A 13211-nucleotide genomic window follows, 5' to 3' on the forward strand; every position below is an offset into this window, starting at 1 on the left:
GGCACAGGCCACCCTCCTGGCCACCCACCCGCCTCAGAACTGAAGACGACCGCCTTCACTGGCGTTTCGTTTGTCACCTATGCCCAGAGAAGATGGACACAGAGACGCTTCAGGGAAAGGGCTCTAGAGGGGCTGAGTGGCTGGAGGAACGCACATCTTGTGTTGCCTAGAGCTGCAGTGCCATGTGCCAACGGGGGTGGACACAGAGCTGCCATACTGGCACTGGAACCCCTCCAGATTTCTCCAGAGGAGAAAAGTAAATGTCCACCCCGCTCAAGCCACCATCACATGGTGCCAAATCTCAGCCTGTCCGGACGGCACAAGCTGAGATCTGCGCCTCACTCAGTCCCAGTCCCCTGAGGTCTAGCAGTTTTTCAAAGTGACACTCAGAGTCGGTAAACTTGATTAATGGGTCTTCCTTATCACTGGGGTTCACAGACACTTTGGAAACCTAGAGAAAGGTACAGGTTCTTTCCCAGAAAGATAACATCTTCCAGCACAGAGCATGATGATTACGAGACAATGGGCACCTGGGGCCATGGCTCCCAGACTGGGAACCCTCCTTGGAGGGACGCCCCACAGTCGGGAATACCAACAACCGCTGATCCCCAAAAAGCCTCGTGGAGCAACAATGACCACCTGGAGGTCGATGTTATCCAGTTTCATTCCTGATAACTAAGTAGGACTTGAAAAAGAACACAGGACACCTCAGAAAACATTTAGGGCTCTAGCTGCTCGTGGAGTGTGCCAACCCCACTGGTACCTGAGTGGAACATTTAGGGCCCTAGCTGCTCGGAGCACACAGACGCCACTGGTACCTGAGTGGACGGCCACCTTTTTGACCACGTAGCTGCTGAGCGCCGTGATCTGCCGAGGGATGGGCACCGTCCCACTGGCCATGCCCAGCCCGAGCCGGCCGTTTGTGGCTTCCCCACAGGCGTACACCTTCCCTTCCACGGTCACTGCAAGGAAAGAGAGTGAGCAGGGCTCACGTGTCACAACACAACAAATGCGTTTTTAGTGCTAAGCATAATTTAAAATTTTTAATATTAGAATAATCATACCTGCAAACAAACTTTTGGAACCACCAGCCACCTGTACTGCATTCAGAGTAGACAGTGTTTCAGAGAACGAAGGAACCTTTATCTAGAACAGGATGTTTTAAGCAAAAGAAGGAAAAAGATAGTTTTATTTCCACTTTTCAAATTACAAGTAACCTTATTAGATGATTCAAGGAATTATTAATTTGTGTGATTATGTTAACCAAAGCAGTGATTTTCTCCTAGGGATACACAAGAAAGTATTTTAACAATGAAAGATATACTGAGATTTACTTTAAAATAAACGGGTGGGGCTGTGTAAAAAATAAAGGCAAAAAACATGACCATCTGCTGGTGACTGCTGAAGGTGGCACGGGGACACCAGGGCTCAGGTCCCTGCTCTGCCTATGTGGGCACATTGTCTCCACAGTAAGAGGTGAAAGGTGAGCTACACGTAATGTGAGGATGAGCACAAACATCTGGGACGTTACATCTTATCTCAGCTCAGGGCCTGCTCGTTCTCACTGAGTCTGACGCCCCGAAGAAACTATGCACTTAAATTTCCCATTGTGGACGCACGTGATTTCATCCAAAATGCTTAAAGCCCCTAAGAAACCTTTACAATTCCCACGTGACAGAAATTATCAAACAGTCACCACTACGGGGGAAGAAAGGGCTCCATCACAGCACAGGGTGCCCAGCCACCCTCTACATGCAAACTCCACGGGGCCACGTGCCTCGGCCCCCCTAGTCAGCCCTCCACAATCACCACCGACTCCCAGTTCGCTGCCCCCCGCCCACCTCCAAGTGGGGTTCAAGGCTGTTCAAATTAAGACAAAAACGTGTTGTGCTTGAACGGAGAGACTTAACATAAACCTTCTCACTTTCCTTCTTAGCTTCTCAGCAAAGCAGGTAACAAGGGGCCTACCATGGTGAGGTCTCCCACAAGACCCAAAGGGAGCAGACGCTCATCTGAAAAGAAGCTGCTTCCAGACACTAAACCCTGGAGGACTCTGTTCTGTGGCTCGTCAGGTAGGAGACACAGACACGGAACTCAGCCCTCATTCAGAGGCATCCTCTGTCCTGTCTCCTCTTTACATCATGTCTCGTGCATCTCTGTACCTCTGCGGCGTTTCTTACACGTTATTTTTTCATGGTAGGCAAAAATGTTTATTGTAGTGAAGGCAAGATAAATATAATTAGTCTGTAATTGTCATCTCTGTGCTTGTCAATCTTTTTAAAAGCGTATTTTCTAGTTTATAAAACAGCAATAATGCAAGTACACCTACAATGTACTCTTTTTCCAAAACAGAGGCTTTCCGGAAACTAAATTTGATAATGTCTGTGGGTTCATGTCAAGAAGTACTTTAGCAAAGCCAATTTGATTAAAAGACAACACATAGCAGGTAAAACCATTGTAAAAACTTCCAAAGAGGCCTGGCTGTTGCTGGGTCCCTCTCAGCCAACAGCACCAGCAAAGGTCCTCCTCAGGCACGTGGTGACAGGTGGCACGGGGACTTCAGGCGGGGGCGTACCTTAGAGCCTTTCAGCCCGCCCAGCTGGTCCTTGTCATTCAGTCCCCATACGAACACTTTGGTTCTTATGCTGGCCGCCGACTCCAGCCCCGCAGCCTTCTTTCTAATAAGGCTAACCAAGAGAAATGAAGAGAAACACAAGTCATCAGCACAAACGTTTCAGAGGTGAAAGGAAAGCACCTCACACACAGTTTGCTGGTTACTATCAGAAACTCTTCAAGTTCTGTTTTAATACAGTCAAACCTCAAGTACACACAGGAGTAGTGCGCCAGAGGGTCACGACTTTAATGCAGCATGCTATTTTTCAATGTCTTTCATTTTTGTGGAGACCGTTTGTGACACACCACGCAGTCGTTTCTCCCCATATGCCAAGTTGAACATAACAGCCGTTTTACCAACTCAGAGCAGCTCCCGCCCCTCACCCCGACACACAGCTACGACAGACGTAACTGGAGAAAACATTGGCTAAATGGCCTAGAGTCACCACTGGGACTGGCATTGGGGTGGTGCCCCTAAACCTAGACACGTATTTGGTCATTTTTCCCCCAAAAGGAATAATAAAGTACGATCTCTGAAGCACTCTAACACAGACACACGTCCCAAAGCAAAATGTGACTTTCTTCCTTTACACCGTCTGCCCAGCACACTGGTCAGCTGGGCTGGACATCCCCACACGCCTTCTCTCCCGGGAGGCCTGCTTGTACCCCGGGGCTGGCAGCTGGCACCGGGCACCTTGCTCATCCACCTCCTGACCTGCCCTTAGTGGGTGGCAAGTGTAATCAACAAAGCATCCCCATTCTTGAACTTGGTGAGCTGAACTTGACAGTGTTAGTCGTTCTCGGTTGACAGTATGATGCCAGGGGCTAATGGACTACTTCTTCAGTGTTTGAGGCTTTTGGCTTTTGTGTGCTTTCCTCTGTTTTATAAGTTACGATGGATAACCGAAGTCTCCAGAGACTAGGTTCCAGACAGGTAAGACTTTTTAAAACATGTTATATACTAATGAATATTGACTTTAAGGGATCAAAATTTTACGGTTTGGAGATAAAAATGTAGGGAAGCTCTTTTAACTCATACCAGACACAGGAGAGCAAACATATGCACACTTAGGTTACTTGAAATACCTCGTAACACATGTTTAGCCTAAAATATGTAGAGGACATCAGGAGTGATATCCAGGACGTGTAAGGACTGGTACCACTGAAGGGCCCCAGTGGGCAGTCGGTGTAGGCACACCCTGGCTGGGCCTGCCCTGTGGGAGACTGCCTGGGCACTCACTCCCCGGGGAGGTATTAGCTAATTAATTATGTCTGATAGAAAAAAACACATTACATTCAGATAGCCAGAATTTCTTTTGTTACTATATTCAATTATGCAAAAATTTCATCAACGAATAAAGCTCAAACTTTTTTGGTTATTTCACACATACAGTAAGTAGCACATGTACTAATTATTTTTGACCAATTCATTTTAGTAACGATTGAATAAGAAAATGCCGATCTATAATCCTTTCTCTGAAAAACCATGATTTATTTAAGTGAACTGGCATTTTCCTTAATGTGATGTATGCAGACACCATCAGTTTAAACTACATCACATAGTGTAACATAGATTCTGGGTAAGGCAGTGTTATCCATACTATTCTCTTTTCAACTTCCATGCAATTTTCCAAAATAAAACAGGACAGAGTACAAATCCACCTGCCTGGAACCCGAGAACGACCTCATTTGTCACCACAGTTGCCGCCCTTCATGACCAAGAGAATGGTCTAACAGAGTGTGGACTGCTACGTCACACACAGAAAGTGACCAGGGCAGTGGGCAGTGGGCAGCAGAGCTCAGCTGGTGCTGGAACCCACCTCCTGTGCAAACCTCTGGGACCCAGCTACACCAGCAATGCAGTGTTAACAGGCAACTGATTTCACAGCTTTTCATGTAGCCATTTCACTTCTGGCAACTTAATAGGAAAATACAATTTATCTGAGGACAGTGATGTGAGTGTACTTAATGCCACTTAAAAATGGTTAAAAAGGGGGGCCAGGCCGGGTGGTTCAGGCAGTTAAAGCTCCATGCTCCTAACTCCGAAGGCTGCCGGTTCGATTCCCACATGGGCCAGTGGGCTCTCAACCACAAGGTTGCCAGTTCAATTCCTCAAGTCCCACAAGGGATGGTGGGCAGCGTCCCCTGCAACTAAGATTGAACACGGCACCTTGAGCTGAGCTGCCTCCCAGATGGCTCAGTTGGTTGGAGCACATCCTCTCAACCACAAGGTTGCTGGTTCAACTCCCGCAAGGGATGGTGGGCTGCGCCCCCTGCAACTAGCAACGGCAACTGGACCTGGAGCTGAGCTGCGCCCTCCACAACTAAGACTGAAAGGACAACAACTTGAAGGTGAACGGCACTCTCCACAACTAAAATTGAAAGGACAACAACTTGACTTGGAAAAAAGTCCTGGAAGTACACACTGTTCCCCAATAAAATCCTGTTCTCCTTCCCCAATAAATAAATAAAAAAGAAAAGAAAAAAAATGGTTAAAAAGTATACTTTATGTTATGTATATTTAATCGTAATAAATTCTTTACATTTAAAAGTAAGCAATATAATACCCAGCAATGAAGGCCTTAAAACATATGCCACACCACATCAAAATTTCTAGGAAAACACAATTAGGGGCAGGGCAAAAAGAAAACTACAAGGATATATACCAAAATCTTAACCGAACTATTTGAAGTAGAAAAATTAAATATTTTAATTTCCCTTTTTAAATGATATTTTTCTAAATACAGTGTGTTTCAACAGTAAACATTTCCCTAAAATTAAATCAAGTTATAATTTTTGAAAAGGCAACTAAAATTTACAAAACATTCCTGTGGGTCCAAACCCACTCTCATCATGAGATGCAGTCTAACTCCATATTTATTTCTGAAGTCAGAATTTTGGAAGGAGCACCAGCAAAACCACATGGCTCTCACCTGCCACTGCTGCCTTTCTCATCTTCCTCCTCCTCGTTATCTGAAGCTAAGAAAGGAACGGCAGCCAAGTCCTCCTCCTCAGCACGGACACGCCCCAGCAGCACGAGACCGTGGATTTTACAGTCAATCCCTGAGCTCCGGCACTGCTTTATTGCAATTTCAACAAACCTGTGGTACTGGACACAAAAACAGTGAGCTGCAGGCTGTGTGGGCCCCAGCACACGAGGCGCCGTAAGTGTGGGCAGGATGCCTGGGACGAGGATTGAGCCCTGTGCTGCCATAAGAGCCCTTTCTGCGAGTCAGGCATGTCTGTGAGCTCACGATGCACAGGACACCGGTTCACCGGTTTTCTTAGAGAAATGAAATACTAGAGAGCATTATGGAATGACTGCGAACCTTTCTGTCTGAAAGTTTCTTGAACCAAGATGTATTAAGGAAGAAGTTAAATGTCTGATAGTTCAGTCAGCCTTCATAATGTTAAAACATAATAAAAATATCTGAAGATATACAAATTACAGAAAATAGTACAAAGAGCTCTGTGACCCATCACCTACTTGAACAATTATCAACACATGGCCAATTTTGTTCACGTATGGATTATCATAAGAAAGTTCCAGGCAGCATGTTGTTTGAAAACTTTAGTACGTATCATTGAAATAAGGGCACTTAACAAAGTATCCACATCACTCTCACCACAGCTAAGGCAGAAGTTCCTTGTATCATCTAACATGCCCACCGTGATCAAATTTTCTGGCCATCTCATGAACATCTTCCTGCTTCTGGCAAGAAGACAGCTTCTCGCCACCTGTGCAGTTGTCTGTGAAAGCTGGGGCTCTGTCCTGCGGTGCCCACATCACACACTGCACTTCACAGCGTCCCACCCGCTTTACATGAACAGTCATGTGGCAGGAAGCACACACTCTCCCGATGACCTGTGCCAGCTGCAACTGGACCTGCTCCAACCTCCAGGTCTGCCTGTGATGTTACAGGCTGAACAAGACCACTGGGATGCAAAATACATATTGAAATGAAAAATTCTATAGGAAAAAAAGACCCAGTTTCTTTCTTCCCTTAGCAAGAAAAACCAAGAGATTAGGACTCACACAAAGTACAAAGTGCAGGTGTTTTCTGAACCATGATGCACACAAACCGATTACAAAAGAGCAGGGCTGGGATAAATGGGGAGACGTCGACACGGACTGGATGTTGTGTAATATTAAGGAATACTTGCTAGGTACGCTAATGGCACTGAGGGTACATGTTTCAGTCCTTATAAGAGATGCATATTGGAGTACATGCTATTGACATAAGGTCACGTGTAGGACTGTTTTTGAACACTTCAGGAGGAAAAAAATCAGGGTTGGGGGTGAAGGGAGACAAGGCGGGAGACAGACACTGAAACGCGATCCACAGAGCAGTTGAGAGCTGCTGCAGCCGGTGCTGTGTTCATGGGGGACTCGGCGTACTTCCTGTTCTTGTTAAGGCAGAACATTTCTGTAATGAGCCATCCTCCCAGGAAAGGCAATTCAAGAGAGTCCAGTCACGTCACAGGACTGGAACACCCCAGTTGTTCAGTCGTGGGGAGGGATGAAGAGTGCTTTGTGAGTTCTGATTACCCTCAGTGCTTCGTATTTCTCGTATAGGTGACATACACCGTTTTGTTCTCATCAAAGACTACACAATAAATTGTTTTGAATGGAAAACCTATTGGATTCAAGTTCACACACCTTTTATGAACACAAATCTCAGATCTCAGTTACTGATTTAATTAACTCTGTAGTTAATGGTTTACTTAAAATACAAAAATATTCAGGAGTATAATTAAGACATTAAACAACTGTATTCAGTTACCTGTTACAACAGTTACCAATAAGTTAATGATAAAATGCACTAAAATTCAATAATATCCTTTTTCAGAAAAACTTGGGCCGGCCTGGTGTCTCAGGCGGTTGGAGCACAGTGCTCCTGACACCAAAGGCAGCTGGTTTGATTCCCACATGGGCCCTTGAGCTGCGCCCTCTACAACTAAGATTGTGAACAATGGCTCTCCCTGGAGCTGGACTGCCGTGAACAGCTGGAGGTTGGTGTGAGCTGCTGTGGGCTACCGTGAGCAGCCGGTGGCCACGCTGGCCAGCAGCCATCATGAGTGGCTGGCAGCCATGAGTGGCCAGCAGCTGATAAGAGCTGCTGACCAATGACCACCGACTGACTGCCTCAGCCGGGGGGAGCGCAAGGCTCATAATACCAGCATGGGCCAGGGAGCTGTGTCCTACACCTAGACTGAGAAACAATGGCTTAAAAAAACCGGGGGGGTGGGGGCAAAAAAAAGAAAACCTCAATATTATCTTTCATTTTAATAATTTGCCAGTGTAGTCATTTATTTATACCACTGGTACTAATTAGTAATTAATCAATCAGTATATCACAACATATGAATTCAAAAATAAATGAATGCTGCCCCACAATTCTATTTATGAAGATCGGAAGAAAATAAAACAAAACGTTTGGTGAACACAAGGCTGGACCATCAAATTGGGGACCTCAGGAAAGGAGCTGGTATACCCCAGACACTTTGGATACAAGTTACCAACCTTTCCCCTTGAACAAGTTAACCTAATGCTGTGAATCAGCCTCGTCTAAGTAATACACTGGGAGCGCCTTGAACTTGTTTACCCTCATGTGGGCAGACCAAAACAAATAAGTAAAAATCATGAATGGTGAACTACATTTAATAATTTAAAAGTAAACTCACTTATAATAAGCATTAGATGAGTAAAAGATCAATTAATTGATAGCTTTGCCCACTCTCATTGTACCAATTAAGTTAAGTGTCCTCATATGACAACAGTAAAGGTAGCACAAAAACCTGTCTTAATTTGTATTATATTTAAAATATTTACTAAAATAGTGTTGACATCTGTGTGGAAAGAGTTGAGAGTCTCATTGATCCACGATATAGGGGTACTGCTTAAAAGAACCTTCACTGATTCTGGCAGAATTTTCAAAATATAATAAACTTGGATTTATTGTGAGAGTTACCTTCGTACCAATCGAAACAAATCTATGCTCAGCACCTCACGACAAGGTCAGCACCTCATGCCAAATGTGCAGACAAAATGCAACTTCAGTGGCACATGAGTGGTCAAAAACACCGTTGAACACTGACAGACACTTAATGAAAACTGCTGTGCCAGATGCAAAGAGCGGCCTGACGTGCCTGGCAATGACCTCTGACAGGGGCATTTACCACGCTTCTGACCTAAGTGGGAATGTAAGCTGTTTCCCTTTCAAGCTGATCTGATAAGCAGTAAATTCAAGTTGTGTACATGTCAAATTTTAAAATAAACATCATTAATTAAGGGGGGAAATGGGTTAAATATTAATACAGAAATGGTCAAAAAGGTCACATCACCGTCATCTGCAAACCATCAAAAGGGAACGCATTCACTTCTACTTACCTCTGTGCAGTCGTTCAGAAGGGGCACTGTGGTGTCCGTGGGGTTAATATTGATTGTCTTGAGCTCGATTAAGTTATTTAGGGAATTTCCACCTAGAAGAAGAGGGGTCAAGGAATCAGACAAAGGAGTTTTTATTACATGATAGAAGATCCCTTCTGAATGAACAATCATTACCTGACACCACGACCAGGGACGGCATGTAGCTGCTGTCAGCAGGGTCGACTATCATTTTTAATCTATAAACCAGAACATCTGGGAACATCTCCAAGCGAATCCAATGCTTTAAAAAAAACACTCACAAGTTAGTACAATTCAGCTACTAAAACAGGATCGCGAAAGTGCAAATCTACAGGAGATTGTTAAAACACACAACATGGCCTGAGACAGAATTTGCTGTGAAGCTGGCAGAAACCAGAGTTTTCTGCCTCATTAATGGCTCATTAGAAGGAAGTCCCACTCTAAGCCCCAGAAACAATGTGGTTAGAGTTCTGGTCTAGGGTGGTCCCTTCATGCGCACCCAAGAGTGGGTTACAGAAAACACGAGTCAAGAGGGAGAAGCCCCTCACTCCAAGTCTGACCTGCATGTCCACATGATGTAACCCACACGTAAGTGCAAGTGTGACAGCATTTCAAAGGCCAACAGATTTGCTAGAATGTGACAGAAAAACGTCTAACCAGAATAGAATCTGAACTTGTATATTTCCTATGGGGGAGTTAAAAAAAAAAACACAAAAAACACAACCCTATTACACCCTCTACTAACTGGTCAGTTAGAAAAAAAAAAATGTTACCTATGTTGTTTAAAATCTCTGACAATAAAAATTGGATGGCATATTTAAAATAAATATGAACTAAAGCATGAGTCCTGGCAGGTGCCATCACAACATAATCAAGTTGGCTTTCAAAGTTCACTTGGAAGCTCTGAAAGCTAAAGCCATGTGGATGACATGTTTCTCGAGGTGCCCCTATGTCACACTACCTTTCCCTGCGAGCCAGACGACTGCCAGCAGGGCTCGCTGCCATCAATGAGCCGAGAAGCCTGGTTCACGGAGGATGACACGTTCAGGTTCTTCACCATCCTGGACCAACTGTCCAGAAGCATCCCGGGCTGACTGCTGTGACACCGCTTCAGCTGTTTTCCAGAACGGCCACAAAAGATGGCAGACTGTCCTATAATGGCAGTCAAACAGTGTTAGTGCTGTGAGGTAGCGCCTTCACAACCAAGAAATAAAGAACGTCACACAGTGACGAGCTCCTTTCTTCACGAAAATGGTACATTTTCAAATTAAAAGAAGCCAGTAAATACCTAAAATAGCTTCAAAAAACCCAAGTCAAGATATTTTACACCAATTTATGAGAGGAAGTTCCTACAGTGCTAAGATTTATCCCACATGACTCTCTTGGGCAACATTAAGCTGGGGGAAGTGCAGTAACAGTGACTACAGAAAACATTCTTATTAAAAATGCTTTTGCTGGGGTGGCCGGATGGCTCAGTTGGTTAGAGCGCGAGCTTTCAACAACAAGGTTGCCAGTTCAATTCCTGCATGGGATGGTGGGCTGCTCCCTCAGCAACTAAAGATTGAAAACAGCAACTGAACTTGGAGCTGAGCTGCACCCTCCACAACTAGACTGAAGGACGATTTGGAGCTGATGGGCCTTGGAGAAACACACTGTTCCCCAACATTCCCCAATAAAAATTAAAAAAAAAAAATGCTTTTGCAAAAACAAATCTGTAAAGACTTCCTACTTCCATTAACAGCAAATCTGAAAATTCATCTACACTCCTTTCCCCCCGCCCCAGGACAACCACACGAGGCGGGTGAGACACACCAAGGTGATGAATGACTGTTCCACAGTAATTACCTCAACGAGGACATGACTGGTCTTCCATACCTGGCTCGTTGATCCTGCCAAACGTATGCCTGCTGTTATGTTTTCTGGTCTTAAAACACGTTTCACAAAAGTCGAAGTCATCACAGTTTCTGCATTTGAATCTAGACCCGTTGATAGGAAACATCTGACAGCCATCGCACCTATTTTTAAAACAGCCATTGAGTCGATAAGAAAAGGATGAGGTCATCTGTTAAACATTCCAAAGACAAGCACTCCTCTCCAACAAGCCTAGCAGCAGAAAAATAGAACTCACGTGACCCCAGGATGGACACTAGGCACCAATTCCATCTCTGCCAGCAGCCCAGTCCAGTGGCACTGCTGAGGGAAGTCGACGATGACGTCTTTCCCATTGGCACTGAAAGCTAAGAGAGAACAGAGACTGCCTGAACCATCATTGTCACCAATAAAAACCCAACAATAAAATTTAAACTACCCCCAGTCACGTCACATCAAGTCTCTTTTAGAGACACAGTAAGATCCTTCTGGACGAACCAGCACATGATGCCGGTCAGGGATCAGCCTCAGAATAATGCAGGCAGGGATCGTGGGCAACGTGGCCAGGAGTTGGCCACTGTTGAAGCAGGCGTGGAAGCATTCTCTCTCTACTTCTGTATGTTTGAAATTTTCCACAATAAGGTTGGTTTGTTTTTAAATACACCACATCAAAACACTGCATTCAGTAACTTAGGGAATAAAAACCACATCCATGATGCTAAAACATCTGCCCTTTGGTGAGAACACTCTGCTGCTCAAAACATTAACCTCTAAAATTTATCTTTGTTTTGAATTGTAAAGCTTGTAATAATTTCTGAAGAAAAATGTCAAACTAAAGTGAAATGTTAAGTAAGCCGTTTGTTCTTCTGTGGCCTGAGAACCCCCCACCGGGCATTATCAGCCCTGTGCCCAGGTCCCATGGCAGCTGCTGGGCAGGAGCACAGATTCCTACACGGCTCAAGCAAAACAGAACACATCTCTTTTTGACACTGAAAGAGTTTAAAGATAAAATTAAACTGTGTGCATGTTTAATTATTTCTCATGCAATTGTTAAAATGGTCATACTATACCTTTTAAAATACACCATTTGTTTGATCTGAAATCTCAGTATTATCATATTAAATATAAACTGAGTAGAGTTTTGTGTTTCCAGTTTCTAACTCCCATCACTTGCACATTTCCATTTCTTAAATTTAGTCCTAAATTTTTATACAGCTAACAAAAGAGAAAAGCAGCCTCTGACCACACACTCCGACACAGGCCATCAGGTACAACGTTTGACAAAACTTCAGACAGACCACCCTGTGACTGACAGATCGAGACAAAAACAAAACCTCTCCTCGGCACATCTGATCAAGTTCAAGTGAATCCAAACGACAAAACCAGTCACGCCCAGCCTGGCTAACGTGTACACGTTTGCTTGCCAGTCACAGCTTCATCCTGGCTCCATTCTTTCTGCCTTCCAGATAATATGTATTAAGATACCCACTCTCAGAATGACTTGCTTTCTTGAAGCCTCCCCACAACATCCAGCATAAACCCCATCAGCCCTTTGTGACAGCCGCCGATGGACACATCCCGTTTTCCAGGGTATGCGTCCTTCCCAGTCGCAATGAGTCAATGAATCTGACTCTTCAACTACAGTGTGTCCCTGTCCAGAGAACTGACAAGCAAAAGAGCATGATTTATATACCATGAGGCTCTCTTCACACTTGTTTTTCTTGCCCTTGAGTGAAAAACAATAGTGAGTTTACATGAGCTGATGAAAAGCAAACATAGTGTTGTTATTGCCTACGTAAGATTACCTTTCACCACCCCGACGCTCTGATGAGTCACGGAGCCCCACTTGTATTTTGGGGTGGTAACTGAGACTTTGACACGAACTTTATCACCAATCTTGATGTGAGAAGGAGAACTCGGTGGAGGGTAGCCTAAAGATCCCGGGGATAAAGGAATGCTAATCAGCACCCACTTCTGGGAACTCTCTCTGGTTCAGAAAGAGGCAAAGGACTCAGGGAAGGAAGCGCTCACCTCTAAGTTCCACGTGAATGTACCTGACCCAGTAAGTGCCTCCTTTCTGCTGCCAGTCGCACTGCACGTTCAGGTCGTGTAATCCATCTCTGTCCAGTTTGATCACTTTGCCCACATCTCCTTCACACACTTCTTCATATGTTCGGCAGCATCTCACCATCATTCCCACCTCAAATTAAAATTAAATTAAAAATCCAGCCCAGTGTACAAGGTAAATGAATGAACAATTGTAAGTAGCATTGTCCACTCCTAAGACAGGATTTCCTCTAGCAGCCAGAGTGTGCTTTCA

At 44.6% G+C, this 13211-nt stretch overlaps 1 protein-coding gene across 2 annotated transcripts in view; it reads right to left on the bottom strand.

Moving 5' to 3' along the window:
• Positions 1 to 13211, bottom strand: part of HERC2 (HECT and RLD domain containing E3 ubiquitin protein ligase 2) — a 139585-nt gene that overhangs the window by 42770 nt on the left and 83604 nt on the right. For both annotated transcript variants that reach the window (XM_033100308.1, XM_033100307.1), the window contains exons 49-59: positions 12923 to 13091; positions 12697 to 12822; positions 11151 to 11259; positions 10898 to 11037; positions 9984 to 10174; positions 9179 to 9284; positions 9005 to 9096; positions 5547 to 5722; positions 2576 to 2687; positions 1065 to 1146; positions 819 to 962 (exon numbers count right to left, since the gene is read on the bottom strand). In XM_033100308.1, coding sequence (XP_032956199.1) covers positions 819 to 962; positions 1065 to 1146; positions 2576 to 2687; positions 5547 to 5722; positions 9005 to 9096; positions 9179 to 9284; positions 9984 to 10174; positions 10898 to 11037; positions 11151 to 11259; positions 12697 to 12822; positions 12923 to 13091 — 1447 coding nt within the window. The remainder of the gene's footprint in view (positions 1 to 818; positions 963 to 1064; positions 1147 to 2575; positions 2688 to 5546; positions 5723 to 9004; positions 9097 to 9178; positions 9285 to 9983; positions 10175 to 10897; positions 11038 to 11150; positions 11260 to 12696; positions 12823 to 12922; positions 13092 to 13211) is intronic.

Source organism: Rhinolophus ferrumequinum, chromosome 28, assembly GCF_004115265.2.
Source record: "Rhinolophus ferrumequinum isolate MPI-CBG mRhiFer1 chromosome 28, mRhiFer1_v1.p, whole genome shotgun sequence".
NCBI classification, from domain to species: Eukaryota; Metazoa; Chordata; class Mammalia; order Chiroptera; family Rhinolophidae; genus Rhinolophus; species Rhinolophus ferrumequinum.